At 36.6% G+C, this 16,893-nt stretch overlaps 1 protein-coding gene across 1 annotated transcript in view; it reads right to left on the reverse strand.

Annotated features, from left to right (window-relative positions):
- The window catches only part of LOC140496668 (stimulated by retinoic acid gene 6 protein-like), a 127,467-nt gene that overhangs the window by 50,159 nt on the left and 60,415 nt on the right, over positions 1–16,893 (reverse strand). Inside the window, exons 10-13 of the mRNA XM_072596733.1 lie at positions 15,492–15,645; positions 8,967–9,042; positions 3,530–3,611; positions 1,127–1,175 (exon numbers count right to left, since the gene is read on the reverse strand). Of these exons, the coding sequence (XP_072452834.1) occupies positions 1,127–1,175; positions 3,530–3,611; positions 8,967–9,042; positions 15,492–15,645 (361 nt within the window). The remainder of the gene's footprint in view (positions 1–1,126; positions 1,176–3,529; positions 3,612–8,966; positions 9,043–15,491; positions 15,646–16,893) is intronic.

Raw genomic sequence — 16,893 nt, forward strand, 5'->3', positions numbered from 1 at the left:
ATGAATTTGGGGTGGAGGGAATAATTTCTCTATGTCCTACAAGCTGGAGGAAAGAAGATGGATAATATGAATTATACCAAGGGTTTAGTATTAATAGGCTAAGAACAATAGCGAAGGATTCTAGGGTAGTAGTAGGAAGTGAATACCTAAAATGGCTGATCATGGAGTCAGTGCTAGAGAGGGAATCAAGGGAAGTAACATTGGGGGTAATGGACTGAAAGGTCAGAAAGGACTCAAAAGACCAGAAGTCATGATGAAGGCAAAGAGCAATTTCAGTAGGCAGTAAGGAAGTGAGAGCGGTAGAAGGATAAGTCTAGAACTGAATTCCAGATCTCCATAGTAGAGCAATCCCAAGAAAGTGATGCTCAAGGTGTTGCTGATCCAACACCTCGGGTAAAGCATAGTGAAATTAGGGATCATAAGAACTGAGAAGGCTGAGGAATTGTGAGGACAAAATGGCAAAAGGTTCTCTTCAAATCTTGTAGGATAATGGCAGCAGACAACATTGAAAGGGAGTCTATGAATCAGGACAAAAACTCATTAAGGAAGGTGGGAGAATAGCCTGGACTTTAGATGTCCATGATTAATGTATGGACAAAGTGGTATAATGTTGCTATGAACCTCAAAGGGGGAGAGGCTGAATGATGATGGCAGGTGATGTCTAGAAGTGGCAACAAGTCACAGGGAATGGCAAAATGAATAGCAGAAGTTTCTAGGGATGGAGTGCCCTCAGAGGAAAAGACAGGTTTTAGTTAATTCATAGAGGAAAGAAGAAAACAGAAGAAATATGTAAGAAGATATGATGTAGAAATAGTTATTTACAACAGGATTTCCAAAGAACATGGGAGAAAAGGTAAGTAGTAGTGGGGAGAGCGATGGATAGGGTCTAGGAAGGGATAGGACTGAGAGCTGGGAGAAGAGGTTTTGTGCATACAGTGAGAGTTTTGAATAACAAGATTTAAGGAAGAAGGAGGTTAGGGAATTTCGAGAGACGTTGATAAGGGAGCTGGGGATAGAGCTGAGTAAGTAGAATTGAGTAAAGGAGGACTAATAGTTAATCTTGCTAACATGGGTTTGAATTAGAAACAGAGTAATTTCTCATTAATATATAAGGGTAAGAACTTACCCCACAAAATATATGCTATTTGCCAACCTGAATATCTTGCTATGGCCACCTGAAACAAGACAAAAACAAAACAAACAAACAAACAAAAACAAAGCCACGTCAGTTAATTCTGGCAACAATATTGTTATTACAATCTAGATAACAAAAGTTTCTGCAAATGTGTACTAAAAGGACTTCTCTTTCAAGCCAATTACATAAGAAAAAAAGTTTTCTTAAGTTCCACATAGGTTAAGGGACTGTGCTTATTTTCAAGATTATTAGGCACTTGGCAAATCTGATCGTAAGGAGAGCCTTTAAGAAATGAGCCCAAGAGAAATGTGCCATCTTGAAATCAGAAGATATTTATGTAACTACTGTGTGACCCTGGGCAAGTCACTTAGCCTCAATTTCTCTATCTGTAAAATGGAGATAATACTTTAACTATCAACCTCACTAGGTCATTTTATGAGGGTAAATGAGAATATGTTTTAAGCATTATGTAAAAATAAGGTATTAGAATTAGTATGTTGTAAATTCAGATAACTGGATAATTCTGGCAAGAAAACCTTTGAATATCTTTACAGATTGCTTAAGTAGAAATGACATTGTGGTCTTGATGATATTTTCATTACCTGAAAACTTTCATTAAAATTACCTCAGTTATCTATTTTCTTTTCATTTTAAAGAGCTGATCTTATTGATAATCACTAAATGTGCAAAGTACCATAGTTCTGAATATATAGTTAGTACTAAATAAATACTCATTAAATTGAACAAAACACTAAAAGGAAATCTGTATTCATATGGAATGGACTTCATGGTACTTTCTAAAATAAAAATTGAATAGCCCTCTCAATATTAAAAAAAAATGAATGGGTTAGTCTGGATTAAGTTCATATAAAGTTTAGTTTATATGTGTGTGCATCTAAGTTCTTTTGATATTCATTATTTCTTTCTTTAACTGGTCCCTGCCTGCACCAAAATCTTACCTCTCCTCCTATGCCTATCAGGTGTCCCCTGCTCCTTAACTAGATGAAATCTCCTCTGAAGGCAACCCCATAATTCTTGGTATCTGTCTTATGGCACTTACTATTTTCTGTCTTGGATGAATTATTAGCATCCTTTTATCTACTTTACTAGACTACAATCTCTTTGAAAGTAGGGATCATGTCTTATGCATCTACGGCCCCTAAAGTGTTTAGTAAACAGTAGGCACTCAGTAAAGAGTAACTTTCCTTTTAGTGCTGAGAGAATAACAATGGCATGGCCTCCCTTCCCTGTGACACTTCCAGATTTTTAAAGATCTAACTGCTCACCACCTAACTCTGCACAGTAACGTAATAACATAGCCCTTCTCTTGCAAAATTGGAACAAGTACTAACCATCGGTTTTATTTTTCCGTTACACTAATGAAAATGCTGTCTTGAAGACAACCAATGATCAAATCCAATAGACTTTTCTCAATCTTAATTCTCCTATACTCCTCTTGGTAGCATTTTACACTGTCCTCATTCTTGCAAACTCCAATAGCTTCCATGACATTATATTTATTTGGTTCTGCTCCCTACCTTTCTTTCTCTTTTCCTGGCCTCTTCTCCCCTTGGATGTTATTCAAGACTGTAAACTTGACCATCTTCTCTCCATGTGCCCCATAGTTGAACTCCTCCAATCTCATGGCTAAGAGATCATATGGTGCATTGGGGGAAAAAAACCCCTGATTTGAGGTCTACTGACCTCAATTGGATTCAAATACTAGCTCTGCCTTTCTGACTTGGGGAAGTTATTTAACCTTAATGCATCTCAGTATCCTCATCTGTTGAATGGGGATGTAAATACTTGCTTTATTTGTCTCACACATTTGTTGTGAAGAAGGAAATTTATAAAGTGCTATAGAAATGTGAGCTCTTATGGCTTCATCTAGGGGTCCAGCTCTAATCCTCATACTTGATTATTCAATATGTAAATCTCTAGGTCTAGCCCTCTCTTGTCTTACTGTAGAGTCAAGTTCTTTAGAAACAATAGTCTTAGAGAATCTTTTCTCTTTTTACAACTGGGTACCTTCTTCCCGTCCCTTTCTGCTCCCTTTTGCATGTTGTCTTCCTCCATTAGATTCCTTGAAAGCAGGGACCGTCTTTTGCCTTTCTTCCCATCCTCCATGCTTAGGATAGTGTCTGGCATAATAGTATCTGCTGCTTAATAAATATTGATTGATTGACTAACATCAAACTTTCAAGTATTTCAATATTATCTTGGTTGATAACCATGTCTATGGATCTAGGGATTTGTACAATGCCGAGGAAATATGATATAGCAGGCTGACTAGACCCAGGTGCTTTGGTCCTTCCTTCAAGCCTGGATACTGATTATTGGACTCAATAGTTTATTCAAATAAAGAAGGGAGACAAGCAACCACTAGGCACTTACCACACTGTTGGAAGAGGAAGGATTGTGAAACTTCAAGGGAATAAAGCTTTTCTTGCCTACCCACAGCCTTTTTATATGTTTTCTAGATGAAAGTAGAAAATTAATGTTAAATACAGTTAGAAATATGGTCTACTTGGACAAGAAAAGACATGTAAAGGTAGAGAATGAACAATAAATGATTACAGTAGTGGATGCTTTTAGAGATGACATAGTATGATAGGAGTACTAGATTCTGCCACTAACTGATGGTGAGGCTTTGGAAAGTCAATTAACTCCCCTGAGTCTCTGTTTCCCCCAACCTCCAATAATATGAATAATAATGATAACTAGCATTTAAACAGCATTTTAAGGCTTGCAAAGCATTTTGCAAATATAATTTCATTAGATCCTAAAGACAATCCTGGGAGCTAGGAGCTATAGTTATCTCTATTTTACAATTGAGGAAACTGAGGCATAGAGAGGTTAAGTGATTTGTCCAGACCAATAATTAGGCAGCTAAGTGGTATACTAAATAGAATGCCTGAACTGGGGTCAGGAAGACCTGAGCTCAGATTGCACCTCAGAGACTTAGCTAAGTCTTTTCAAAATTGATTGTCTTTATAATATTGCACTGTTAACAGTGTTATTCTGGTTCTGCTAAGTTCACTTTGTGTGAGTTCATATAAATCTTCCCAGGTTTTTCTGAAACCATCCTGCTTGTCATTTTTTATAGCACAATAGTATTCCATCATAACATGTGACACCACTCATTCAGTCATTCCCCAATCAATGAGCATTCTTTTGATTTCCAAATATTTGCTTCCACAAAAGGAGCCACTGTAAATATTTTGTACAAATAGGTCCTTTTTCCTTTTCTTGGATCACTTTGAGATCAGACCTAGTAGTAGTATTGCTGGGTGAAAAGTTATGCACAGTTTTGTAGCCCTTTGGGCAGAGCTCCAAATTATTCTCCAGAATGATTGGTCTAGTTCAGAATTCCAGCAGGAGTGCCTTATTGCTCCAATTTTTCCACATCTCCTCCAACATTTGTCATATTCCTTTTCTGTCATGTTGGCCAATCTGATAGGTGTGAGGTGGTATGTGAGGGGCGCTCTGGACCTGGGCCCCCCTGAGAGGATAGGAGACGCCCAAGGGTCTGGACCTGCTGACGTGGCTTTGCCACGGTGGCACTGCTGACGCAGCATTGCCACGCTGGCACTGGGGCGGCTCGACTGGACTGGGCTGGGCTCCACCCTCAGGGAGGAACTGGGGAGGGGCTTACCTGGAATAGGAGGGCGAGTTCTGGGGGATATAAGGCACAACACGGAAGGGGAATGGGGGGGACTTCTGGCTGACTATCATGTAATAAAGGTGCTCTTATCCACCTCCGGAGTTCTGCCTGATAATTTCTCCCCCTGATCCCCAAGGGGGGAACCAGAGACGTCTGAAGACCCTGGGCAGGGTGAGTTGATGCGGTGGTCGGGGTTCCGCCCCTGGCAGTGGTATATCAGAGTTGTTTTAATTTTCATTTCCCTTATCAGTAAGTAATTTCGAGCATTTTAATGTGACTATTGATAGTTGATTTCTTCTTCTGAAAACTGTGTGCTCATACTCATTTATCAACTGAGGAAAGGCTCTTATTTTTATAAATTTGTTTCAGTTCCCCATATGTTTGAGAAATGAAGCCTTTATCAGAGAAATTTGCTGTAAAATCCCCTCCTTCCAGTTTCCTGTTTTCCTTCTAATTTTGGCTGCATGTTTTCTTTGTGCAAAAAACTTTTAATTTGATGTAATCAAAGCTGTCTATTTTGTTTCCTCTAATTCCCTCTATTTCTTATTTGGTCATAAACTCTTCCCTTATCCATACATTTGTTCATTTTCCCCTAATTTACTTGTAATATCACCCTTTATGTCTAAATCATTTGTTCATTTTCATCTTAATTTGGGAAATGTGTAAGACATTGCTCTATTTGTAGTTTCTGCTAAACTGTTTTCTAGTTTTCCCATCATTGTCCAAAAATTTCCCAGTTATTGTCCAAAGAGGAGTTCTTACTCCAAAAGCTTGGATCTTTGGGTTTGTCAAACTCTAAATTACTATGGTCATCTACTGCTGTGTATTGTGTACCTAATCTATTCCACTGACCCCTAACCCACCACTCTGTTTCTTAACCAGCATTGTTTTGATGATTACTGTTTTATAATAGAGTTTGAAATCTGGTACTACTAATCTGTCTTCACATTTTTTTTGCTCCTTTATCTATTTTTTCAAATAGTTTATATAGTATTGGGATTTGACATTCTTGATCTTTATTCTTCCTGATGAATTTTGTTATTTTTTCTTGCTCTATAAAATAATTCTTTGGTAGTTTAATTAGCATGGCATGGAATAAGTAAATTAACTTAGGTAGAACTTTATTATATTGACTCAGCCTATCCATGAACAATCAATATTTCTCCAATTATTTAGATCCTTTTTTGCGTGGAAAGTATTTTGTAATTTTGTGTCTCTGGATATGTCTTGGCAGGCACATCCTCAAGTATTTTGTATTATCTGCAGTTATTTTAAATAGAATTTCTCTATCTCATCCTGCTGGGCTTTGTTGATACTATATAGAACTACTGATGGTTTATGTGGGTTTATTTACTAAAGTTGTTAATTATTTTAACTAATGTTTTAGTTGGTTCCCTAGGGTATTACATAATATAATCTGCAAAGAGTGATAGTTTTGTTTCCTCATTTCTTATTTTTATTCCTTTGATTTCTTTTTGTCTTATTGTTATAGTTAGTTCTTCTAGTACAATACTGAATAATAGTGGTGATAATGGACATCCTTGCTTTACCCTTGATTTTATTGAGAAGGCTTCTAGCATATCCCTATTACAGATAATGCTTGTTCTTGATTTTAGATTGATTCTACTTATAATTTTAAGAAAAACTCCATTTCCCCCTATTCTTTCTAGTGTTTTAATAGGAATGGGTGCCATATTTTGTCAAAGGCTTTTCCTGCATTTATTGTGGTAATCATATAACTTTTTCTTCTTGTTATTAATATGGTGAATTATGCTGGTAGTTTTCCTAATATTGAACCAGTCCTGCATTCTCGGTATAAAGCTTTATGATATTTTGTTGCAATCTCCTTGTTAGTATTTTGTTTAAAATATTTGCATCAATAGTCATTAGGGAAATTGACCTATATTTTTTTTCTTTGTTTTTGTTCTCCCTGGTTTGGGTGTAAATCCCACCTGGTCATAATCTTATGATCTTTCTGATATAATTGCTGTAATCTCCTGGATAGTAATTTATTTAAATTTTTTTCATTGATATAAATTAAGGAAATTGGTCTGTAGTTTTCTTTCTCTGCTTTTGTTCTCCCTGGTTTAGCTATCAAAACCATATTTGTGTCGTAAGAAGAATTTGGTAGAGCTCCTTTACCTATTTTTTCAAATAGTTTATATAGTATTGGGATCAATTGTCCTTTACATGTTTGGTAAAATTCACTTATAAATCCATCTAATCCTAGGAATTTTTTCTTAGGGATCTCTCTCATTGATGGCTTGTTCAATTTCCCTTTCTAAGATAGGATTGCTTAAGTATTTTATTTCCTCTTATATTAATCTGGGTAGTTTATATTTTTATGAATATTTACTCATTTCACTTAGATTATTAGTTTTACCAACATATAATTGGTCAAAATTAATCCAAATATTTGCTATATGAACCTATATGAACTGATGGAAAGTGAATTGAGGTGAACCAGGAAATCACCATACATAGTAACAGCAATGTTGTATCAACTGTGAAAGACTTGGCTCCTCTGATCAATACAATGATCCAAGAGTATTCCGAAGGACTCATGATGAAAAAATGCTATCTGCTTCCAGACAGGGAACTGATGAAATCTGAGTGCAAATTGAAGTATAATTTTCTCTCATTTTTCTTGCTTTTTTGGGAAAATATGGCTAATATGGGAATATGTTTTGCATGATTTCACATGTATAATTGATGTCATAATTCTTGCCTTCTCAGTGGGCGAGGGAGGAAGTGGTATATATATAGAGAGAGAATTTGGAACTCAAAATTTGAAAAGAAATCAATATTCAAAATAAATAAAAAATAAAGAATCTATATTTCCATGCCCCTTTATTAAATGTGAGTTTTAATACATTATGATCTGAAGAGTGAATTGAATATTTCTGCTTTTCTGCATTTTGCTGTGAGGTTTTTATGCCCTAATACATGGTCAATTTTTGTGACGGTGCCAGGCACAGCTGAAGAAAAGGTATGTATCTTTCTGTTCCCATTCAGTTTTCTCTAGAGGTCTTTTATATCTAACTTTTCTGAGATTCTATTCATCACCTTGACTTTATTTATTCTATGGTTAGAGTTATCTGACTCTGAGAGGTATCTCTTTTAATTCCGTCTAGTTTTGCATTTGCTTTTCTGAGATCTTGATTGGCTACCCCTGACTTTTTCACATTATAATAGATTCTGCACCAGCGCCTAGGTGTACGTCTCTGTTTTGTGTGTTTCTCTTGAACGGTATATTGTTGAGTTCTGGTTTCTAATCTATTCTGTTATCCAATTCCATTTTATGGGTGAGTTCATCTTCTTCACATTCATAGTAATGATTGCTAACTACGCATTTCCCTCAATCCTGTTTCTTCTGTTTATCCTTTTCTTTCTCTTTTTATCCTGTCCCTCCTCCAAAGTTTGCTTTGCTTCTGACCACCGCCTCCTTTTATCTATCTGCTCTTTTATCACACCACATGCCGCCCCCCCCCTCCCCATCCTCTTCCCCTCCTACTTCCCAGTTAGGTAAGATAGATTTCTATTTCTAATTATGTGTGTGTGTATGTCTGTGTGTAACTGAATAGTAAGATCTAGGTCTTGGCTATTGTGGACAAGACCTAAGTGAGCTCTCCAATTTGGTAATTTTTGAAGGGTTTAGGTTGAATTTTACTTATTTTCCAGTTTGTAAGTATCCAAGTTCCTATGGGATACTGATTTTTTTCTCTATCTACACTATCTTGGTAATATTACCAATTCTCATGGATTCAGTGATCTCAATTCAGAGGATTCCCAGATGTATTAATGCAGCCCTCGTGTCTCTCCTTAGCTTCAGTCCCACGTTACCAGTATCCTGCTAGATGATCAGAATGTCCCACAGGTATCTCAGATTCAACATGTCCAAAACAGATCTCATGCTCTTTCTACTCTTTTTGTTCTTCCTTTACAGGTTCCTCTTTTATTCTTTCATTATCATTAAAACTCTGAGCAAATACTGCTCTAACTAATCAGTGATTACTTTTACTTTTGAGTTGATATTTCCCTTTGATCTTCCTAGATTTCATTTCTTTCTACTGGAATGGAGTTTTGAATGTCATGTCTTAGAATATCGTAGAAGGTAACATGGGGGAGAGATGTGGGGTGGCACGTTGACTCATTCAGTATTCTTACCTGTAGCAGGCTAAAATGTGAAATAAATAGCTTATACAAGTAAGGGAGGCAGAAAAAATAGTCAGCATCCAAACGCCTGTAATAACAACAACAAAAGACATTTTAGTGTTCTCTCCACACAACACAATGTCCACTTTAAATACTCAGTTCCTTAAAAACTGATTTTCTGTACCACTTGCCACACTACTCTGTACCACATACATGAAGAAAAACTTGGAAAGAATCTATTTGGATTCCTGTGTCGTGAATTATTAATTTCAGGTAGTAAGTAAAGTTTATTGCTGGAGCCTTTTGGGGTGTCCCCCTCTATATTCTCTCTCTATCCATAGTTACTTTTGTGATCCTTGCTTCTCTCCTAACATTTTCATTCTAAGATATCTACCACTTTGGCAATGTTCTCTAATCTTTAAGATCCTTATCTTCATTTATTAAAGAAGCATGACCATCCTAACATTTCATAGTCAACAGGGATATGGCATTTTTGGAACACTAGACTTGGAGTCAGAGGACCTGGGTTCACATTCTAAGTCTGCTTTTATTAGCCCTGTGAAAATGAGCAAGCCATTGAACTTCTCTGAATCTTACCTATCAATTAAACCGATTGGACTAGATGATCCCTAAGGCCCCTATCAGTTCTAAACCATATGATTTGATTATTCTTCCTATTCTAACATTTTGTGAGTTTATAACTAGAATTGATAATTCACTACATTTTCTTTTGGTTGGGGAAGGGGAGAAGTCTTCATTGCTTAAAGTAAAAAAACTAGATTAAATTAAGTTGTGTCAGTTAATAGAGAGAGAGAAGAAAAATGGAAGGTGATTAAATGCTGTTTTTTTATTTTTAGAATTTCCTTTATCTCCAAATTTCAGTCTGAGGAGTTATATCCCTTTGTCACAGGAACTTCCGTCACTTAAGTTTATTCTTGCCCACAAGACTGAAAATAGATAGTCTTGGATTCTCTGATCAAGCAAAAAAAGGAGACAGATAAGGAAGGAAAGGGATGGAAAAAAGGAGATGTGCTGGTACATATTTAAAAACAGATTGTGCGGGGAAAACTTCAAAGTTTATTCTGTATTAATAATACTTTCTTAAGGCTTGAGAGTCAACAAAACAAGCATTGATTTGTAGGATTGCCAATTTCTGAAGTGTAAATGCTGGCACTGAAAATTTATCAATGGGTCTCCCAAGCAGGTTAGAAATGGCTTCAGCACACTCTTGAATGAAAAACAGGTGACCAAGAGCCATCTCATCTGATGAGTGTGTTTTGTTTAAAGTTCCTTGTAGAACAAGGTGGGAGTAATTAAAATTTCTTGATCATCCTTTCCTTGGTGTAGTGGAAAGAATGGGAGCCTAGAAGCCAGTGTTCTATCCCTGGTTCTGTTACTAACTTGTGTGGCCTTGGGGTAGGTCACCTCACCTTTCTGGGTCCTTGAGTAAAATAAAGGGACTGGACTATGGACTAGATCAGAGGTTTCCAACTTGGGGGTCAAGGGAATTCATGGATAGATTTCAGAGAGCCCATGAATTCAGATGGGAAAAGTTATATCTTTAATTTCTCTAACCTCTAAATAAAATTGAATATTTTCTTTAATTATTTAAAACATGATTCTTAGAGGGGATCCATCCATAGGCTTCACTAATTTGCCAAAGGGATCCATGATACAAAAAAAACAGGTTAAGAACTTTTGGACAAGATGATCTCTAAGGTGGCTTTCAGTTCAAACTTTCTTTGAATCTTTTCTACTAAACAAGTAAGTTAGAGGGATATCATAAATATCCTTAGGAAGGCATTTGGCAAGTCTCAGTATTCTTGTGGAAAAGATGGAAAGATAAAGACTAGAAGAGAGTACATTTTAAGTGGGTTCCCCAGAATGGCTACACCCAAAGAGTATTGATCAAAGATTACTAACAACCTGGAGTAAGGCCTCTATTGGAATCTCCTGGATATCTGTCCTTGCTCCTGTGCTATTTATCATTTTCATCAGTGATTTAAAAGACATCAGGACACAGTGGATAGAGTGCTGGATTTAGAGTGAGGAAGATCTGGATGCAAATCCTATTTCTTATTTAACCTCTCTGAGCCTCAGGCAATTCTCTAATACCTGTTTACAAAGTTATAGGTGGGTTATGCCGCACCAACAAAATCACAGATTCTTGACATATTACATCAATGATTTAGATGAAAACACAGATGATAGGAAGATGGAAGTTATGGCTAATGCTGAGTGACAGAGTCAAGGGTCCACAAAGATAGGAATGATGGGCAGAATTGATTGTAATAAAATGAAATTGACTAGAGAGAAAAGTAAAGTCCTAGACTTTGGTTCATAAAATCAGGTGCATTATTATGGAATGAAGAAAGCATGACTAGATTAGAACTCCTATTTACAAAAAGGATCTTGGGGTTTCTGTGGACTGCAAGCTTAATTTCAGTTAGCAAAGTAATGTGGCAGCCGTGTGATCTTAGACTAATGTGATCTTAGGCAGCGTTTGTATCTCCATCAGTCTATCTATCTATCTATCCATCTATCTATCTATGGAGATGATAGTTTTGTTGTATTCTGATCTGGACCCTTTAGAATTCAATGTTCAGTTCTGGATATAGCAAAGACACTGGCAAGTTAGAACATACTCACTGGAAGAAGACTCAGATGGTGCCAGACATGGAGACTCTAATATAACAACAACGTACTAGCATTTACATTGTATTTGAAAGTTTGCAAAACTCTTTACAAATGTTACTTAATTTAATTCTCACAGCAACCTTAGAAGGTAGGTGCTATTATTATCTTTATTTTTCAGATGAGGAAACTGAGACACCAAGAGTTTAAGTGACTTATCTAGGGTCATACAGCTAAATTGTACCTGAGTTGAATTTGAACTCAGGTTTTCCTGACTCCAGGGTCAGCATTGTATCCACTTTGCCACTTAGGACCTGATAGAAGGATGTATTCAGTCATTTCAGTTGTGTGTGACTCTTTGTGACCCGATTTTGGGGTTGTCTTGGCAAAGCTGCTGGAATAGTTTGCTTTTCCAAATCATTTTACAGATGAGGAAATGGAAGTCAAAGGGTTAAATGATTTGCCCATGGTTACACAGCCGGTGTCTGAGCCCAGACTTGAACTCATGAAGATGAGTCTTGTTGATTTCAAACTTAGTTCCACTTAGCTGCTCCATAGAAGGATAGATTGAAGGAAATGAAGTTGTATTTGAAAAGTGGAATGGAATGACATTAGAATGGAATGGAAGACATTAGACCTTTCTGCTTGGCTCAAGAGGACAGACTTTGGAGCAAAGATTGGAAATTTCAGAGAGGTAGATTTAGGCTCAGCACAAACAAAAAAAAAAATCCTAGTGGAGTCCACAAATGCAATGGGCTGCCTTAGGAGCCAGCACTTTTTCTGTTTCAAGAAATCTTCATGCAGAAGTTGGATGACTGACCATTCATTGAAGATGCTGTGGAGGTGGATTGACTGGATCATCTGTTAGCCCCCTTCTAAATCTGAGATATGGGTAGTCTGTAACCTTGTTAGTCTACAAGTTCTATGTTTCTAGGAGAGAAAACTAAAATGTTGGATGTTGGAATGAGGATCCAAAAGGATCCTCTAAGATAAAACAATTGGATCAACCTAGGATCTATTAATAGGGATAAATGTAAAATCGTATACTTTCGTTTAAAAAACTGGACTATGACAAGGTCCTAGTTAGTATACATAATGAATCCTCCAGAAGTAGTCACATTATTTGAATTTCATACTCATTTCTATTGTGTTGGAACCAAATATCATATCTTACATGATTATAATGTTAAAGTTTAAACTAGAATACATGCAACCACTTCAGAGGATGCATTATTGATATAACTGGGACCAACTTTAAACACTTTGAGGAACGGTGGTGTGCTAATAAACATCTAACAAGCAACTCTCCTGGGGAGGGTGTGTATATACACATGATTCACTTTTAAGTTTAAGTTACATTATTAATATTTTCTCCATGACTTTCTTAAGTCTAGAATAGTTAACCAACAAAACAAGCCAGACCACAATTTGTGGCATTTGCCTATGTCCAATGTTTAAATGCTCACACTGAGAATTTAACAATCATTTCTCATATCCATTATAAGCTGGGTCATACACACTCCTGGTTTACATGTAGAGGCATCAGTTTATGTGAAAAAATAGATTTTAGTGGACTGAGCTTGGTATATCAACAGTTATGACATAGAAGACCAAAAAATATAGCAAACAGCAGCTTAGGCTGCAGAGTGTCTATAACACTCAGCAGTCATAGTTTCACTATACTCTGCCCTGGTCAGACCATATCAAGAGTATTGTGTTCAGTTCTGGGCATGATTCTTTAGGAAGACTATTGACATGATAGATCAGGTCCAGAGGAGAACCCTGAAGGAGGAAGATTATTTGAAATATAACGAGGGTTATTTAGCCTGGAGAAGACAGACTGGAATATCATTCAACTGGACCAGGCAATCCTTTTTTTCTTCTGTAATTAATTTCCTTGGTCACTCTTCCCAAACTTAACCCTCCCATATATTACCTCCCTCCACGCAGGAGTTGAGCATTCCCATAATCAAAACAAGACAAAACAAAAATCTTCAAGCTATAATCCTAGATCTCTTTTTCCATCTCACTAAATTCGTAGAAAAAGTTTTCTACATTTGCTGCCTCACCTCCCTTTCCTCTCATTTATTTCTCAATTTATTACAATCTGTCTTCTGACTGATAATCATTTCATGTAGAAATTGCTCTCCTCAGAGTTACCAATGAACAGTCCTCATCCTCTCTGCTGCATTTGATACATGGACCATACTCTTTTCCAAGCTATTCTCTCCTCTCTGGGTTTTCATATCTCTCAGTGGTCCTCCTTACTCATCTAACCAATCCTGTTCCATCTCCTTTGCTGATTTAATCATTTAAGTCAGAAGTTAGCAAACTCTAGCCTGTGGGCCACATCTAGCCCACCTCCTGTTTTGGTATGACTCACAAGCTAAGAACAGTTTTTTTTTTATTAAAATTTTTTTCCTGTATTTAAATAAAACTGTCAGAAATAAACTACAACAAAGAGAGAACCCCTGTACTTAGGAATTCAGGCTCTAACATTCCTGTGAACCTTCAGGAAGTCATTTCTCTTCTCCATGACTCAAGTTCTTCATTTGTAAAGAAATTGGACCAGAAAACCTCAAATGTTCCAGTTCTGATAGGTTATGTCTAATTATGTCTAATATTATGTCTTATCATCTTACGATAATGAGGTCATTTACATCAGCTATTTTATGTCTCAACCCCTTCCTGTGACATGCCCTTTTCCATGATTTAGAATCATCAAATTTAGAGCTGAAAGGAACCTTAGAGTAAATCTAGTCCAATCCTTTCACTTCACAAATGAGAAAACAGAAGCCCAGAGAGATGGTGGGAGCTGGCCAAGGTGGGATTCAAATCTGAGTCCTCTAAATCTGGGGCTTCCCTCTGCCATACCATGCTGATTTGTTGCTCTGACTCTTCAGTCTGGGAATATTACTACTAACACTTCAACAAGGGGCTCATGAGAGAAAGAACTAATTTTAACATTAACTGAATGCAGTTAACAAAATGTTAACTGAAAATTCATAAGTTTACAAGCCTCTTACAGAATCATTCTATTAAGTTTTCATGTATTTTAATTCATTAATAAATGGCTATATTCACTGAAATCCTGCTCTATTGCTTCATGATGGTATGGGAATCATGGGTTATTGGAGGTTATTAATGACTTGATAGCTTATATCAAATTGGAAAGACTTTGAATACAGAACTGGTGATGGCTTATATATGTTAGTCCTCAAAGGACCAGCTTACTTAAATTTGGAGAGGCTCTTTGTCAAAAGATGGATACGCGGTGATAAATTGTCTTTGGTTACAACAACTCATTAAGGTCACATTTAGGGACAGCTAGGTGACCCAGTGGATAAAGCACTGGCCCTGGAGTCAGGAAGACCTGAGGTCAAATCCATCTTCAGTCACTTACTAGCTGTGTGACTCTGGGCAAGTCACTTAACCCTGATTGAAAAAAAAATCACACTTAGTGTCTGATGTGGTCTGAGATACAATGACAGGGAAAGCCTATTTGGACAAAATTATAGTTCCTTAATTTTCATAAATATCTTAAGTATTAAAGAGATGATAAATAAAAGAGGAAAATGAAACTAAAAGGAGAGGCATAAATAATAAAAGAAGATAAAAAATTCTAGAATGTTTTATTCCATCATTAGTCAAGTAGAAACGAATTTTTAAAATATAAAATTCCATTTTCTCCCTGTCCCTAATTTCTGTTCTTCCTCAAAATCCATGTTTTCAGGATGATCTAGTTTCCAAACAACTCTGTAAAAATGGTTTTGTTTTATTTTGTCAGTTGATTTAAGAGAAAGAGCCAAACTGCAAAATAAGCTTTGAGCTGTGATTACGTCTTTTCACAAAACTGCAATCTCAGCCACCCATAGCACAATAACCGTACAGGGACTTGTTTACCTTTTGCCACATTAATCAGCTCCTTTATCCGTAGAATAGCTGGTGTCAGTACTCCTGTCTCATTAACTGAAGCAATGTAGCTCTCCAGTCCCCCTTCAAACACATCTAGCTCTTGTACGATATATGTGTACATGCAAAATTCAATTATAATGAACTGGGGAAGAAATGGAGGAAAGGTTTTAGAGATATTGTCATCATTCATGGCACAGCTCAATGCACACAAGGTCCAGTATTCTGAAGACTGTTTCTTTCAGGTCATTCAGGCTCTTTGTCTTTTTAAAAATTCTCTCTAATCACTGTATGTGCTTCTGATTTATTTGAATGGCATTGAAAGGTGAGAAATGCTCTGTATCTCTACCATATTAGAACATCAAATAAATATGGGTTCAGACATACAGATGGGAGCTCATTAAATTGAATCAAATTGTTATGAGTAATCCAAGGTTATATTTCCACTGGTAGATAAAAGGAAGGCTTGAGGGTGACTTTGGGGATGATCCAGGCAAAATAATAAAATCATCTCTTTTTTACAATGTATTCTATGTTTTATTCTCTGACATTACATGAGCAATCCAAGTAAGAACATGGTTTTATTTTTGCCTAAATTATAATGACCATAGATTTCTACCTGTGGAAAGAGCACCAGATTGGAAATCAGTAGACTATGAATTCTTATGCCCATTTTGCTGCTAACTAGCCATGGCATTTTGGTCACTTTTCTCACCTATCACTGGTACAGGTATAATCTAGTTGTGATGGGAGATTTTAATGATCCAGACATCATCTGGGACTTCATCTAAAAAAGGAGAGAAGCTAATAACTTCTTGACTTACTGATAATTTCAGCCTTTAAAAAGTGGAAGACTTAACAATGGGAAATTTAATACCTGAACTGATTCTCATGAATAGGGAAGAACTAGTTATTTGGGGATAGAAATGATGGGAACATTGAGAGGGGTGAGGGGAAGTGACCATTCAATATTCGAGTTTGTGATAGACACAATCCGATGGTTTACCCTAGTTTTGGGGAAAGCAGATTTCAAAGGATTCAGTAGGAAGGTGTGGACTGAAATTCTCCAGGAAAAGTAGCTGAGGAGGAGTGGTAAAAACCTCAATGAAATTCTGAGAACTTGAAGGGAAATAATTCCAGTGAGGCGATTATCTCAAGAAATTAACAAAGAAGTCCAGGGAATTTAACAACCAATTTAGATTTTTTAAAAAGATATGAATGTAATTTGGAAGCATGGATAGATAATAGAGGATGAATAATATGGGAGCATGGTATAATCCTGTAAAAACTATGTCAGGAAGTCTATGGCTATGGGGCTGAAGCTGATGGAGCTTGTGGGATGATACCTGACAACAGAAAAGAGACTCAGTTACTACATTGCTTCTGTTTTTCT

The sequence above is a fragment of the Notamacropus eugenii genome, chromosome 3, assembly GCF_028372415.1.
Source record: "Notamacropus eugenii isolate mMacEug1 chromosome 3, mMacEug1.pri_v2, whole genome shotgun sequence".
Lineage (NCBI taxonomy): Eukaryota > Metazoa > Chordata > Mammalia > Diprotodontia > Macropodidae > Notamacropus > Notamacropus eugenii.